General features: G+C 43.5%; 1 protein-coding gene across 3 annotated transcripts in view; it reads right to left on the bottom strand.

Annotated features, from left to right (window-relative positions):
• Window positions 1-5376, bottom strand: part of LOC138802960 (cytochrome P450 2F3-like) — a 29137-nt gene extending 23761 nt beyond the window's left edge. For 2 of the 3 annotated variants that reach the window (XM_069986754.1, XM_069986756.1), the window contains exon 1: window positions 5267-5376. In XM_069986754.1, the coding sequence (XP_069842855.1) occupies window positions 5267-5347 (81 nt within the window). In that variant the 5' untranslated portion in view covers window positions 5348-5376. Of the gene's footprint in view, window positions 1-5259 lie in introns of all 3 variants that reach the window. The other variant, XM_069986755.1, reaches the window with a different exon arrangement.
• Between the last annotated feature and the right edge of the window lie 11843 nt (window positions 5377-17219).

Genomic DNA, 17219 nt, shown 5'->3' with positions numbered 1-17219 from the left:
CTGCTATACATTATAGCAGGCCATCTTCCCCGACCGCTGTGTGTGAACACACAGCGATCGGGGAGACATCGGGCGTAAGTATAAGCCCATTTGCGTTAAAGCCCACCCTGCGGGGGCGTATACTTACGCCCAATGTCGTTAAGGGGTTAAAGGGGTAGTGCGGTGCTAAAGAATTATTCACAAAAAAACAGACATTACAAAGTTATGCAACTTTGTAATGTATGTTATGTATGTGAATGGCCCCCTTCCCCATGTCCCCACACCCACGCCAGACCCGGAAGTGTTGTGCACTATACTCACCTAATACGTGTCGACACCTGTCCGCCATCTTATGACAATGATGTCATCTTCGGGCGGCCGGCCGAACCGCTCCATCCGTCACTCGTGCTGGCCCCCCTCTGCCGCGTCATAACTGTGCTCAGCCGCGATTGGCTGAGCACAGTTATGCTCAGCCAATCGCGGCTGAGCAGCTGATGACACGGCAGAGGGGGGGCGGCACGAGGGACGGATGGAGTGGTTTGGCCGGCCGCCCGAAGATGACATCATTGTCCCAAGATGGCGAACGGGGGTCGACACGTATGAGGTGAGTATAGTGCACAACACTTCCGGGTCTGGCGTGGGTGTGGGGACATGGGGAAGGGGGCCATTCACATACATAACATACATTACAAAGTTGTATTTTGTGAATAATTCTTTAGCACCGCACTACCCCTTTAAAATTAAAAGTGCCACTACAAAGTACAATTGGTTGCCCCCCCAAATAAAGTACTTCTATGGATCTGTAGATATGTAGATGAAAAATTAAAAGAGTTCTATAATTCTATAATATGAGAAAGAAAAATAAAACTTGGATGCAAAAAACAATCAATTATTGCACCCTTGCTCAGAGGACTAAAATATATTTTAATACATTGCTTTAAGTTATATACCTTTCTTTAAAGAAATGTATAGTTTTGATGTACATATCTATGTGCAGGTGTTGGTGTACCGCTGCCGCAATCGTCTGAGTGATCTACGCCCTCCCTGGGTCCCAAACACACGTCCCTAAAGAAGTGTAGGTGCAGAGGAACCACAGAGCCAAACCCTCAACAAGTAAAACTTCTTAAAGGCATGGTACACAGTGACAACAGTTCTTACAATAAAAGGTGCAAAATAAGTAGCTTAAGAGTTTGCTGATTGAGATCCCTCCTTCTAGCAGGTATACTGAATAATACTGAAGATTTTGAAGTAGTAAAATCACTGAAGATTGTTAAATCACTGTGCTTGCAGGTATTCTGTAGGAAAGACTTTTAGTAATTTTAAAGAGTCACTGTCGTTTTTTTTGCAGAACTTAATAGTCCAGGCGATTTTAAGAAACTTTGTAATTGGGTTTATTAGGCAAATATGCCATTATCTGCATTCAAAAAGACTTTCCCCAGGCCCCCCCTCCTCTCTCTCATTCACTGCTCATTATCAGGAAATCTCGACTCTTTTACATCAGTTGTGCTCTGTGTAATCTATGGAGAGGGGAGAGGGGAGGGGGAGGAGGGAGATTAGTTGTCAGCAAAGAGCAGAGAACAAGATTACATAATGGGAGCTGTGTGAAAGTCATATTCAGAGGTCAAAGAGGTCAGTTTTGACTTCAGAGGAGATAGCCCGGAAGATAAGAGATAACCATGAGGAGATAAGGGGGAGAGATAAGAGATAACCAGAGGAGATAACCATGAAGATAAGGGGGAGAGCTTTAAACTGCTTTTTCATGATAAAAATGCATTTTTCGGCTAATAAACCCAATTACAAAATTTCTTTAAATCGCCTGTACTATTGATTTAAACGAGAGTGAGACGTTAACACAGTCTCTTAATACTGGTAAAATATAGACTTGACTTGTAAGACAGTGATGACAGAGAGCAATCTTAAGGGGGAACCTATTAAGACACTTGGGTACTCAATTGTAGGGGCTCTAACCACTTTGTCTTTGTGGCGATAAACTTAAATGATACCTGTATCCTCGGCTATAAAATTCCGTCTAATGCTTGTCGAGGGCACTGAGTGACATGAATCCAGGAATACAGGCCCCACCTTGTGGGTAAAGCTAGCTGTTGGAGTTCTCCTTTATGGCCCAGCAGGTTTGTGGCAGAGTTCTTAGCCTAAGTTGCACTTTCCTGGCTGCTGACTAGCCCAGCATGGCTAGCACTGAAACTTTAGTAGGATAACAATCAGGGACAGCATGGAACCCCACAGGTGGGTCCTGGCCTCCAGGTCAAGCCCTGGAAAGTATTGCAGTTGACTTGCACTACGCTCTCTTTGCTCGATTCCCCCCCGGTCCGTGGGGAAGGAGAAGACAGTCCGGGTATCACCTGGAATCCCATAATATGGCCTACTACCTAGGCTGCATCCCGAAATTCCAGGCAGTACGCAGGCTATCTCCTCCTTTCCCACAGACTGGGAAGGCATGGGGAATCAAATGTGGAAGGTTCGACAACATTCGAGTTCTATAGAATCTAAGAATTTTTGCTGTTCGATCATCTCTAATGAAGATAAGAAGGGCCCCCAAACACAAGAATGAGGGCCAAAAAAGAGAGTGGAGGGGAAAGGCCTCACAAAGATAAGAGAATGAGGAACAGAAGAAGCGAAAGAATAATAGAATGAATAATATTATACATTGGAAAAAGAAGTTTACATTAGGCTTAAATGTTCTTAGCGCTTATCAGTACGTAGTGGGAACATATCCTCATAAGGATGTATCAATGTTAAATGGAATAATTGAGATGAGGAACTTGGACGATATGACATCTAGATAATATATAAATGTTTGGATAGTTAAGCTACATACTGCACCATGTGTAATTGATATGCCCACAGCTATTGTCCTATATTCTGTGATGCTGTGTAACACAGGGAGAACAATGTATTGATATGTGTATCTCTAAGTGGTACTAATTTCTTTTATGTGTTTCTTGTTCCTGTACTACCGGTGATGTAACTGGGAGACAGATTGTTTATATTTTTTGTTGCTTAAAATAATAAAATACTTTAATAAAAATGATCTGATTTTAAAAAACAGAGTGCTGACCTTAAAGTATACCCGTCATTCTAAAAAACTTTTAACATAAAAATAATGAGGCTCTTGGTTACCATTTGCAAATAGTGTAAACCATCCCACCAGTGCTCAGACTCGTACCGATTGGGTGAGCAAGGAGAGGACAGCAACTGCAGCTCATCTTCTCCCCGCTCTATCTCCTGGATGGTACAGGTCTGAACACTCATACCTGGACCTATCATAACCTTTGACATGTTTCTGTGACACACACAAACACAGCTCACCGCTGTTTTTTTTGGTGTTTTTGTGTGTTTGCAATTTCAGCCATAGCAATGCGCTCCTGCCCCAGGTACCTGAGTCCGACAATGAGCAGGACCTATCGATTGTTTGTGTAGCCCTGGCCACATGATTAACAAGCCGTGTAATAGACTCTAAACGATGTCATGGTCGGAGGGAACACAGCATTACCACTTCTGTCTTTATTCAGAGGGGATCTTATTAATGTCCTTTATGTATTTCTATGGTTGCTGCAACAAACAATAATGCAAAATAGTGTAATACACTGCAGGAATAAAAACATGACAGTGTAATACAGGGGTGGGGAACCTCCGGCCCGCGGGCCGCATCCGGCCCCTGACACCTCCGGATGTGGCCCGCGGCTCCCCTGTGACATGCGCCGCTCTGGAGGAGAAGGAGCCGACACACACGGCATCCTCCTGTGTCTGTGACAGCTGCCAGGAGGATGCTGTGAGTGCCGGCTCCTTCCCCTCAGAGCAGTGTACATCTTCTGACTCCTGCCCTCCTGTGACGTGCGCCGCGCTGGTGAGGCAGGAGCTGGCACAGACACAGGAAGATGTGTTGTATGCCGGCTCCTGCCTCACCAGCGCGGCGCAGAGCGGCGCACGTCTTCTGACTCTTGCGGGCCGCGCGCGATGACGTCATTTCATCGCGCGCCGCCTGCAGGAGAAGACCGGCACAGAAGAGAGGAGGGAGAAGAGGACCTGGACAGCGTGGGAGCGGAGGAAAGGTGAGTGGGATGTTTATTTTTTTCATTTGGGGCAGACACTGGGGGTTAACTAGGCTACCAGGGACATGACTGGGGGGGGGGTAACTAGGCTACCAGGGACATGACTGGGGGGGGGGGGGGTTAACTAGGCTACCAGGGACATGACTGGGGGGTTAACTAGGCCACCAGAGACATGACTGGGGGGTTAACTAGGCTACCAGGGACATGACTGGGGGGTTAACTAGGCTACCAGGGACATGACTGGGGGGGTTAACTAGGCCACCAGGGACATGACTGAGGAGTTAACTAGGCCACCAGGGACATGACTGAGGGGTTAACTAGGCCACCAGGGACATGACTGAGGGGTTAACTAGGCCACCAGGGACATGACTGAGGAGTTAACTAGGCTACCAGGGACATGACTGAGGAGTTAACTAGGCTACCAGGGACATGACTGAGGAGTTAACTAGGCTACCAGGGACATGACTGGGGGGGGTTAACTAGGCCACCAGGGACATGGCTGGGGGGTTAACTAGGCTACCAGGGGCATCACTAAGGATTCAAATCAGGTACAAGGGGCATCACAGAGGGATACTACAATAGCAGGGGCATTAGGGGAACAATACTTTGCCTTGTTCGGGTGCTGCAAACCCCCGCTACTAACTGCCGCGCACGGTATAACATTGAGTGCGGCCCTCGAATGATTTTATTAAGGCCCGACCGGCCCTCGACATGGAAAAGGTTCCCCACCCCTGGTGTAATACTTGGTACATAGCACAGTATTGTAAGATGCTGACTTGGAAATGACAAGCCTGTTTTCGAATAGATTAATAACGCTTAAATATTGTAAATGTGAAATATATACAGTATGTACAATGGCCACTTGCATCCTAGGAGAAGGTGGTAAATGTAAGGCAATAAGCCTACAGCTCCCATGTAACCCACACAACCCGATACTTTTACAAAAGGTCAGGAGAGCGGTGGCAGGTTGACAGACCACTTCTTTTCCAGACCCACAAACATTTTCTAACATTAGCTATCATACCTTAAAAAATAAAAATTCCCATGGGTTTCAATGCATCATATGCAATAGAGTTTCCCTTTTTGACGTACATATAAATGGTTAACATCTGGATAACATTTTTTAAAAGAAATGAATTGCTTGTTTATCACTTACAAAATCTATATGCAACATTTTCTAATGGATCTATATAAAAAAGTAAATGTATACCTTATACCTGAACAGCACTGGACGCTGTGGAGACAAGAACACCTTCTGTGCTGTACCTACTCCAACATACTGTAGACTCTGGCAGCATACTGACTTATATCACTAGTGACATGCATATTGATTGCACGCATACTGTATTTACAGAGGTGAAAGGTCAATGTTTAACTGTATTGCATTGTGCAATTAAGCAACGTTGTTTTGTCATGGTTTGTGCACACACAGTCTGAGATCTCCAGTTCTGTCTATGTTCAAGGATATATGAAGTAATACCTACAATAGTAATGTCCTTCCCTAAATCCCTACAGTTTCTGCAGTATCCCATGACAATGCCTGCCGGGCCTGCAGCGAGGTGTCATCTGTTCTATGCCACATTCATAATGTGCCTTTTTTGATGTTTCATACTGTTTATGGTATGATGAGCGAGTAGTGAAATATTAAAATTTTCAAATATCGAGTCGAGTAGACCCCGATGCTCGACTATCGAAACCCATTAAAGTCTATGGGAGAAAAATGCTTGACACTTAGAAATCAAAATTCGACCATTTGGAGGTCACCAAGTCCACAATGACACCTCAGGAAATGATGCAAACATCTCTGAAATATAACTGGGACAGCAGGGGATGCATGCCTGGGTGCATCTAACACACCAAAGTCACAGTATTACGCCACTATTAAACCCTCTCAACAATAAACTCCAAACACAATATAACCTCTATGTAAAGTTGAAAAAACACCAGGAAACCTTCTTTTCTCTACCTTAGCATGGACATACAGACAAATTTTAAGCAAAAGAAACAATTTCATGCACCCCTTTAAATCACAATGCCTATGACAACTGCAGATGGCGTTACTATCATCGTGTTTTAGTGTGTGTTAGGTGATCAGACACGTTTTCTTTAAAAATGTCTTGTGATGAAGTGAGTGACCCGAGTGGACTGAAAACAGTCCAAGCATTAGTAACCTGAAAAAGACATAAAGAGAAACAATTAGCAATAGGGGCAGATTAAAGGTACCATGGGCCCCAGTCTGTTCAGAAATGTTGGCCCCCTGCTAACCATGCCCCTTCTAGCCCTGCCCCCATGCAAAGATGGAGGATACATACAAACTTTGTGCACATGTTGTCACGGTGACAGGGTGGATTAAGGGTACAATGGGCCCCGGGCTCTTTTTGCACTCATCCAGTGTCCCTGGCTTTATCAGACATTAAAGCAGGGGGTACACTGGTGTTGTGGGCCAAGCAGCTGGAACAGGTAGTAAAATGGATTAACGCTTCCAGTCACTTGTCCACCACCCAGGTCATCCACACAGTCTAGTCTCGTCACTAGCCAAGAGTCTGGACTGCAGGAACTTCACTCTGATCCTCCTTCCTCCCAACCACGAATGACCTAAAAAAAAGAGAAAGAGAAAAAGAAACAATTAACAAGATGAAAAACAATGAACTCAAGACTGAAGTCTTCTGCAACCTGATGGCAGCCGCAGTACCTTGCTATTCCGTCCCTAGCCGTGTGCTGTAACATCAGGTGGGCTCTGAGTTACGCGGTTAGCACGAAGGTCCACTTAACTACCAAAACGTGGATGAGCGCTTGTGGCCAGGAATGCTTCATCTCCCTGACATCACACTGGGTCAACTTTGTGGAGGTGGGGAGTGAGTGGCACCCAGGGACAGGCTACCTACTACCCCCACCCAAGATTGCTGGCCATGGCTCTGTCAAGATTTCTGCAACCCTTACAGACAGCACAGAGAACCCCTCCTACTTGTTGTATTGTGGTCTTCTAAAATCTTCTGGCAAGATGAAAAATTTCGAATTCAGTCCAAGCAGGAATGACCTGAAAAAGACAAACAGAAATAATTTTCAAGTTGGAAAACAATGAACTCAAGGACATCGCCTTTTAGGTGCTGCACGCTAAGCAGCAGACCTGTTAGCGCCTCTGGTGCTTTGCGAACTTACACATGTACCATGCCCATCCCACGTTTTGTAACTTGGGATTAAACCATGTCTTTATAAAACTTCCTCCAGGCTGCCAGAGCTACTGTTATAAGTGCACACTAGAGATGGGCGAACTTCGAGCAACCTCAAGTCCATCCGAACCCGATCGTTCGACATTTGAATAGGGGGTGTGCTGAAGTTGGATAAAGCTCTAAGGTTGTCTGGAAAACCTGGATACAGCCAATGACTATATCCATGTTTTTCACATAGCCTTAGAGCTTTATCCAACTTCAGCAACCCCCTCTAATCAAATGCCGAAAGTTCGGGTTTGGATGGACTCGAGCATGCTCCAGGTTCGCTCATCTCTACTCAAAAATAACATTGTATAATCTAAAACTAGATGTACTATGTACTATGTACTGCACTGGGACAATTTTTAGCTAACAGCAGCTAAGCAAACACTGGCGTATACAGTATAGGTAGAAAAGTGGACATATAAGGCTGGCGTATTTTTTTTCTTTTTTTCTTTCTTTCTTTTTTTTCTGCTCTCAGAGCGCCATGTACTGCACTACGTCAATTTTTAGCTAACACAGACTTTTTTTTTCTTGTATGCCTATTTATTGTAAATGCAGATGTATAAGCTATGCTGTTTATTGTAGTAACTCTGGAAAGGGCTTGTGGGGTCTTGCCTTGTTACAATCAGCTAAATTCACACTCTACCTACTCCAAAAAAAACTATCCCTAAGATTTTCCTGCAACAGTTATACTGTAGGAGCCACTAAACCCAGTGCAGCTAACTCCGAATACCCACCAGTTGCCTGTCTGTGTGAATAAAGTAGCTGCTGTACAGGTAGCCGGCCGATTCTCTCTATATATGAACGGAATATACTGTGTTGTGTCTTCTAGTAGCCCTAACAAGGGCTTTTGGGGTCTTTCCTGCCTAAAATCTGCTAAAACCTGCCTTTCCCTGCAGCAGCCTCTCTCCCTGTCTAGGTCCAACATGGCATCTGACAACGAGCAGGAAGTCCCAAGTTTTTGTACTTTGGAGGTCACATGAGTAAGCCAGCCAATGAATGCTGATGCTGTTCTCGCGATGCCAACATGCTCCACGGGCATCCAACCCCCCCCCCACGCATAGTTATTGGTCCAAAAAAGGCACCAGGGCAGATGGGAGGGGAATTAAATTTTTACGGAGTATTCGGATGGATGCTCGTGAGAACTACTCGCTCATCTCTATTTATGGTGTCTGTGATGCTCCAGGCACTAAAGGGAGGAAAAATATTGTTCTGGTTGAGCCTCTATACTAGGAGGAAGACGAAGGTCAGTTTAGTGGAGAATGAGAGGTGAGAGGTTGTGAGAAGAGAGTAGTGTGGTGTGTGCTCGACCGGTCATTTGCTAGATGGTGCTGTGTGACGCCACTACTGTGGTGGTTGGTCGGAGTATAGCCCAGGTTGTCGTGATGTCAGTGCCGTTTGGCCACACAGATATGAAGGCATACCAGCTTTTATTTTAGGATGGCTGGCTATACCCTTTTCCCTGTGGTCGGTGATCTGCCAGGCTGGGAGATGGTCCCTTGGGTACTTATCACGGTGGTCCTGCACAGGCAGGCTCAATGAGCAGATAGCCTATCACACTGACCAATGCTATGCTTATGGCATAGCAATGATCATTGTATGAAATCAAAGTACTGTATGTAAAAGTTCCCCAGGGGGACTTAAAATGTGTTAAAAAAAAAGTTACAATCATTATTACACTACCCCAAAGCCCCTTCCCCAATAAAAGTTTAAATCACCCACCTTTCCCATTATATAAATAAAACATATAAAAATAAATAAATAAATAAACATATAATATACCGTAGCGTGCGTAATTGTCCATTCTATTAAAATATAACAATCGTCATTGTGAACGGCGCAAATGAAAAGAGGGAAAAAAGTGCCAGAATTGCCGATTTTTTGCTACATTATATATATATATATAAAAAATAATAAAAAGGGATCAAAACGTCCGATCTACACAAATGTGTTATTAATAAAAAGAAGAGATCATGACGCCAAAAATGACACCACATACAGCCCCGTAGGTGAAAAAATAAATAAGCGTCACAATAGGGACACTTTATTAATAATTAATTGCAAAAAAAAAAGGATTTAGAAAAAATATATATAACATTAGAGAATCTGTGTAAACCTGCATATGCTTGTGTTAGGACTGACCTATAGAATAATGGTATCATGTCGCTTTTACCGTATAGTGTATTACGTAGACACAGGTACCCCCAAAAGTTACCATATTGCATTCTTTTTTTTCAATTTCACCAATTTATATTTTCATAAATAATATTTTGGGGTTCCATCATACATGTTATGGTAGAATGAAAGACAGTATTACAAAGTACAACTATTCCTGAAAAAAACAAGCCCTTACATGGCCCTGTAGGTAGAAAACTGAAAGTCCTAGAGCTCTTAGAAGGGGAGGAGGAAAAATGAAAATTGGAAAAATCCACTGGGTCATTATGGGCTTGGTCCTCAAAGGGTTAAGGAGCAAACTATAGGACTAGAGAACAAAGAATGACCACCTTGTGGAACCCTAATCCAGCCATAGCTAAAGTCCAAGGGGGAACTACAAAGACCACAACCTTCTGAGCAAACTCCTGTCACAGTGCCAGCCCATAGCATGAGGAGTTCAAATGGAAGCCTTCTGCAACTGTGACCATTGTGAATCAGACCATGACCAACCTAAATACAACTAGAAAGATATTTACATGTTGGGCAACCCTTTTCCAGCCATGGCTAATCCTGATTATTTTGATGAACTGTATATGAACTGTGCCTCCATGTTGGATGATTTCATCTGATCACTAGTAAACTGGTGAGCTGTTTACAAGTTACAGTTGTGTCTGTTTCTCTCATTGCACATGTCTACCAAGGGCACTCAGACAGTACTTTACACATGGGGTGCCTTGGAGGAACTACATGTACCTGTCACATCAGGGAGGACAGAGGACCTGGCCCTCTGTCTCTGCTGCTCTAATTGGCAGACCCCAACTGGGTGACAGTCCCTACATTGCTAAGGTGCTTGATCATAAAGAAATAGGCTAGTCAAACAGTTTGAGTCTGTAACATCAGAGTCTGAGAGAATAACCAGAAACACGTCAGGGGTCAGAGCCAAGATATAACAGTACTGATGATGTCATTTCCTAAATTACTTTATCCTATCCAAACGATACATATACTACTTCACCATGCTGACATTTCTCGTTTACGCTCTCTTTTTATAAAATTCCTGTGGAATGGTAAAAGAGCTAGAATTGCTTGGGATAAACTCTGCCTTCCAAAAAATAATGGAGGCCTACAATTACCTGATCTACGCCTATATAACCTAGCTGCACTGTTCCGACACGCCAAAGACTGGCAACAAGACTCGTCTCATTTCTCTTCTATCACTTTGGATTCTCAACTTGTTTCTCCTCTATCTCTTTCTGACCTCCTGCACTCCAGACTCCCTCATATACCTTCTGAGGTTAAAAGAAATCTTCTCATTATAGACACGATTGCCTCCTGGAAATCTATTAGGACATTTTTCAATCTCCCAATGTATCTTTCTACAATGATTCCCCTATGGGAAACTATTTCTTTTCCTCTAGGCTACTCGAGCAATTTATTCCAAATTTGGAAACAACAAGGAATCACGCACTTGGGAGATATTTTACGAAAGGATGACAACTATTTAATGTCATGGGATGACATTCGATGCAAGTTCTCCCTACCTCCATCCGAAGGAAGCCAATACAAAATTATTAAATCCTTTTACATGTCTCACACAAGAGGGGCATCCATGATAAACGAACAATGGAGGGAAATGCACTTACAAATCCTACAAAAGGCAACATACGCATTTCATTTGTCTTGGAAAAATGCACCTGATCATTTCTTAAAACAATGCCCTAAGGGCCCTATTCCACCGGACGATTAACGTTCAGATTATCGTTAAATCGTTTGAATCTAAACGATAATCGTTTGGTTGAAATGCAGTTAACGATTACCGACCGAACGAGAAATCGTTGATCGCTTCTATAAGACCTAGACCTATTTTTATCGTTGCTCGTTCGCAAAACATTCGCAAATCGTTCGCATTGAATAAGACGTCGTTCGGTCATTCGCAGTAGATATGAACGCAATAGCAAGAAATAGCGAAGAAAAAATGATCGCAAATACGATCATAAGTAATGGTTATCGTTCCATGGAAATGAGTGAACGTTTTCAGGTCTTTCGCAATAGCGGTAGTTTGAGATCGTTAACGATTATGCATACGATAATCGTCCGGTGGAATAGGGCCCTAAGTGTAGTCTTCATAAAGCTGATCTCCTTCATGGGCTCTGGCACTGTCCAAAACTACACAAATATTGGACTGAGATCAGGGAACTAATAGACTCCATTTGGTGTATGTATTACACTACCCAATTATCCACTCCCATGTATCATTCATCTAATTCGGATGGTGTAGAGACTCGCATATACTTACCGAAGGGGGTCCATATCATCTTACTAGTTACTGTAAAATGTATATTACGTCATTGGATTAAGGAATCTATTCCCACTATTTCTGAAGTCAAAGATACCATTATACATCTTCTCCATTTGGAAAAAACCAATGCTCTCCATAGTCCGAATTCATCTCTTAAGAATTTTTTTCCAAAAATGGAGGTTAATAATAGCTGAATTGTTGGCACCCAATGATATTGTTACCTTCATCTCTTGCTTTAAAAACACAAAATGGTATATGGAAGCTGATGCTGCCAATACATTAGGAACACTCAAAATTCCTGCTTCCAATCCATTATTCCATCCATTATTCATTGAGCTTCTATCTCTGACTTCAGAGGGGGGGAGGCGGGCTGGTCGCGTGTTCTGTTCTATGTTGTTTATTATGTCTTCCTTGATTTATATCTATTATTTATTTTATTTGTTTTTGTCTTGTCCTTCAGTTTGTCATTTTTCTTTAATGGTTTTTATTATTGATTATATGTAAGATACTGTTCTAATATATTATAGAGTTTCTTCCATTATCATCGGCACTCTAACGGTATATTTGTACATGTTTTGGTGATGTTCCCCAACTACGAACTACAACATTCCTGTCAACCAACTCTTGTGGACTATTCCAAGGGACTCACTGTTGGTCATTTTATATCTGATTTGTTTACTGCACTGTAAATTCTTCATATAACTTATGTTGTTATGTGTCTAACATCATCTCATATTGTAATACATGTGATATTATACATTATAATTATTTCTGTCAAAGTGCCGAAAATCAATAAAATGTTGGGGGAAAAAAAAAATAACAGTACTGAATCAGAATCCAAAGAAGAACCATAAAACAAGCTGAGGTCAAAAGCAAGGTACAAAATCGATAGACAAAGTCGAGGTCAGGAAACGAGCCAAGGGTCAGGATACACTAAATTCAACACAGCAAAGCAATGCAGGAATATCACAGGTGAAACAATACAAACCTAAACTATCATAGGTTTCTGCTGTAAATAGACACCTGTTTAAATATCCAACGAAAACCTAGGCCTCTTTTATCGGTTCATTGATTTTTTTGGGCCGCAAAACCTCCTGCTATTTTTTCTCTGGGATCCGTGGAAAATCATCTGTATTTGCATCCGTCATTCATTGCATCCGAAATCATTGCATCCATTTCCGACTCTGAATCCGTAAAATGTGAAAAGTCCTAGTTTACTTACATAGAATTTGTGCTTTTTCATGTGACATCTGCGACGTCCATAAAAAATATGGATCCCATACGGATTGGTAATCCGTACCGCAATAACAATCAGCGCTGGAACGGATTACGGATCAAAATGAAAAGGGACTGAGTGAATAGCTCAATATAAATCAATGTGCTCTAAGTTAAACCGTGATTATTTATCGGCAATTATGGACAACTTTACGGGACGTGTAAATAAGGCCTTACTGCAGCACAGATTGGCTAACTGGCTTTAACGTTACTGCCCTAACCTGCCCCCATTCTACTCATTTGCTGCACGGCCAGGTGGAACTCTTCCCCAATCCGGTAAGTACCTAACAGTACCCCCATCTGGGCTCACTAAGTGGTCACTAGAGATGAGCAAACCGGCTTCGGGTTCGAGTCCATCTGAACCCGATCTTTCGGCATTTGATTAGCGGTGGCTGATGAACTTGGATAAAGCCCTAAGGCTATGTGGAAATCATGGATATAGTCATTGGCTGTATCTATGTTTTCCAGACAACCTTAGAGCTTTATCCAAGTTCAGCAGCCCCCGCTAATCAAATAGCGAACATTCGGGTTCGGATGGACTCGAACCTGAACCCGGTTCGCTCATCTCTAGTGCTGACCTATGGATCACCTCCACCCATGATGAATGTGTTACATAATGCTAAGAACTTCTAGGAAAGACGGGCGTCACCTGAATTAATTTGCATACATTGGCTTGGCTCTATATCTCTTGCATTAATTGATTTGCAGCTTTGGGCTTGGCTCACACGTAGCAATGGGTTTTGGTAAGCACATGTATTTTTATCCAGGAGTGGATCTAAAACACAGAAAATGGGCACATCATTTCATTATAGTTTTGAAACTCCTAGCTTAGGCTAAAGATAATGGCCAAAATAGTATGTGTGAACCTAGCCATAGACCTAAGGAGAAGAAGAGTGTGTCATGTAGTTACTTACATTTTATAGAGCAATACTACGTTTACACGAAGCGATAATTCGCCCGATCGTACGATTAACGTTTATGTTTAATTAATTAATTCGTTTTGCGATCGTTTTGTGATCGCTTAAGCCTATCTCGCACATAGGTTAAATTGGTAAACGACTGTTTACACGGAACGATCTGCAAATTTTTTTGGGAACGACAAACGACGATTTATGAACAAGTTAAAAGATCAAAATGAACGATTTCTTGCTCGTCGCTTGATCGTTAGCTGCGTTTACACATACGATTATCGTTCGAATTTGATCGTTATCGCGCAAATTCGCACGATAATCGTTCCGTGTAAATGCAGCATTAGGGTCCATTTACATAGAAAGATTATCTGACAGATTATCTGCCAAAGATTTGAAGCCAAAGCCAGGAACAGACTATAAACAGAGATCAGGTCATAAAGGAAAGCCTGAGATTTCTCCATTCCTGGCTTTGGCTTCAAATCTTTGGCAGATAATCTGTCAGATAATCTTTCCGTGTAAATGGACCCTAATCTTACATTGTCAACTACTCCATTCATTCAGATCTAAACTGACCCATAGACTTGGAAGTCCATCTAGGTCACATGGCACAGAGCCAGATCAGTGTCATCTCCTGATCAGTCACTCTCTGAACATTCAGATGCCGAACACTTTTGAATAAAAAAGAAAACTTATTTTTAAGGATCAAAATACCATCTAGCGATCGCCCGGGCAGCCCCCTGCAGCTCCCTGCGGCCTCCAGCGCTCACCGGCTCGCTGCCACTGTGTGTAATAGCGGGGAACGGGCAGGGAGTTTGCAATAGCGGGGAACAAGGAGCAAACGAGTGCTCAAAGTCTTGGGGGTGATACCTTTGTATCATAGTTATGTTCAGTTTGTACTCTCTGATATTATGGGATCAGGATTGTCACCAGCAGCACGTTATGAGTTTATAATACGTTATATTAACTGATGAATTGTTCTGTACTGTTCCTGATGACATGATCGGAAAAGTTGGGAACTGTGTCTGAACCTTATTAATTGACTTTTAACTGTCAAATAATTGGCGCTGGACCACCGCTACTTGAACAGGCACTCGCATGTTAGTGTGTTATATTTGCACCTGCATCTCTGGAGGAGTTGTGTTGTGTTAGTTGACCTTTAACCCTCTACCTCCCAGGACAAACTGATTGGTGGGTATATTGATCCCTTTCTTGAGCAGTTGGGTCTTTTTGGCTGTGTTGGCAGTAGTATTTTATTTTCGATTTACCTCTGTAGTACCTTGGACTTTCACTTTACTGAAACTACGTTTGAAGGATATGAATTGATGTTTAATAGAGATGAGCGAACCTGGAGCATGCTAGTGTCGATACGAACCCGAACTTTCGGCATTTGATTAGTGGTGGCTGCTGAACTTGCATAAAGCCCTAAGGCTATGTGGAAATCATGGATATAGTCATTGGCTGTATCCATGTTTTCCAGACAACCTTAGAGCTTTATCCAAGTTCAGCAGCCACTGCTAATCAAATACCGAATGTTCGGGTTCAGATGGACTCGAACCCGAACCCGGTTCACTCATCTCTAATGTTTAACCATCCTGAATTCATTTCATCGTGTTAGATATAGAGATATCAGAAGTAGTAATCCTGTCTTCTCCAGCCCTGGATAAAAGGAACTGCACTAAAGGCAATTACCTGAAATTGGCACCTGCACTTTTTTTTCTTTTCTTGAAACAAACTATTTTCTTTTTTTATTCACATAGTGTTGGCTATACTAGCAATTTGATTTGTAGTTGTATAGCACATATATATACTTGTAGATGCACCTTTTCATTATTAGTCCATGTTCACACAATGGAAGTTCCGTACTAATTGCTGCCGATGTTGCAACGGCCGTGATTGGTACAGAACTTACATTATGCTGCAGGCTGGTATGGTATACACTCCGGCCGGGATCCCTAGCGACGACGTAGAAAACGGACATATCAGTCCCCTGTCAGTGCACACAGTGGAGCGAGTGTCTCTTGCCTCACGCTCCATAGTGTGCAGTGGGGAGTTTTGATGCGGGCGCACACTGATGCGCCTGCATCAGAACTCAGCGGCGCTAAAGATCATCAGGCCGGTCTTTTCTGAGACAGGCAGCTCTAGTCCAGCCGGTCTCATACCAAATGTGAACATAGCCTTAGGATGTATGTCACGGCCGCGGCGGCGTCCGGTGCTCCGGGCCGCCGCCGCGACTCCTCTCTTCCCCATGCAGCAGCCGGTGTCCCTAGGCAGGGACCCGGCGCTGCTGTTACTTCGGCCCCGGGGGGCGCCTCACCTCTCCACGCTCCTGTCCGTCGCTGTGCCGGCCGGCGCGCGCGTCCCCGCCTCCTAGGGCGCGCGCGCGCCGGCTGTCTCAGATTTAAAGGGGCAGTGCGCTCCTAATTGGTCTTGCACACTATCACTCCCTATAAATTCCAGCCCTGCCCCACTGCAGGTGTTGGAGCCTCTACATGCTCCCCATAGCGTTTGGCCCAGCTCCCTGTTGTCTCCCGATTCCTGTCCGCTACCTGGTCCCCAGTCCTTGTTCCTGATCCCTGTCCGCTACCTGGTCCCCACTCCTTGTTCCTGGTTCCTGCTTCCCCGTTACACTTTAGTTCCTGTGTTCAGCCTGTCACGTGCGGTCTCACCTACAGACCATTGCCAGTATCATCTCCTGCCTACGGCTCCTGCCACGCCTCGCCTGCCGTCACCAGCAACCAAGCCAAGGGTAGCGACCTGGGGGTCGCCTGCCGCAGCAAGTCCATCCCGCCTTGCGGCGGGCTCTGGTGAAAACCAGCGGCCCCTTAGACTCCGCTCCCTGGTGAGGTTAGTGCCATCGCTGGTGACGGTCCAGTGGATCCACTAGTCCAGGCGTTACAATGTATTGGATTAATTGCACTGTCTTGTACTTTTATCGATTAACTGATCTCAGACTGTACTTCACTTGCACTTTTCTTCTTTTTGGCAAACAATGTCGAAGAAGAAGAAGAAGTCGAAGAAGAAGTCGAAGAAGAAGTCGAAGAAGTCGAAGTCGAAGAAGTCGAAGTCGAAGAAGTCCAAGAAGAAGATGAAGTCGAAGAAGAAGAAGATGAAGTCGAAGAAGAAGAAGTCGAAGAAGAAGAAGTCGAAGAAGAAGTCGAAGAAGAAGAAGTCGAAGAAGAAGAAGAAAAAGATTCTCCTTTAAAAGGCCTCTACTGTATAACTCCTGAGTCTGACAAGTTGTACTGTAAAACATTTATAATCTTCTGTTCTCAACTATTGCAATCGAATTATTATAATTTTTTTTTTAAGAAAAAAAGAA

The sequence above is a fragment of the Dendropsophus ebraccatus genome, chromosome 10 (genome assembly GCF_027789765.1).
Source record: "Dendropsophus ebraccatus isolate aDenEbr1 chromosome 10, aDenEbr1.pat, whole genome shotgun sequence".
In the NCBI taxonomy this organism is placed as follows: Eukaryota; Metazoa; Chordata; class Amphibia; order Anura; family Hylidae; genus Dendropsophus; species Dendropsophus ebraccatus.
Note: the sequence above shows the minus strand (reverse complement) of the source record. Positions and strands in the feature narration are given on the sequence as shown.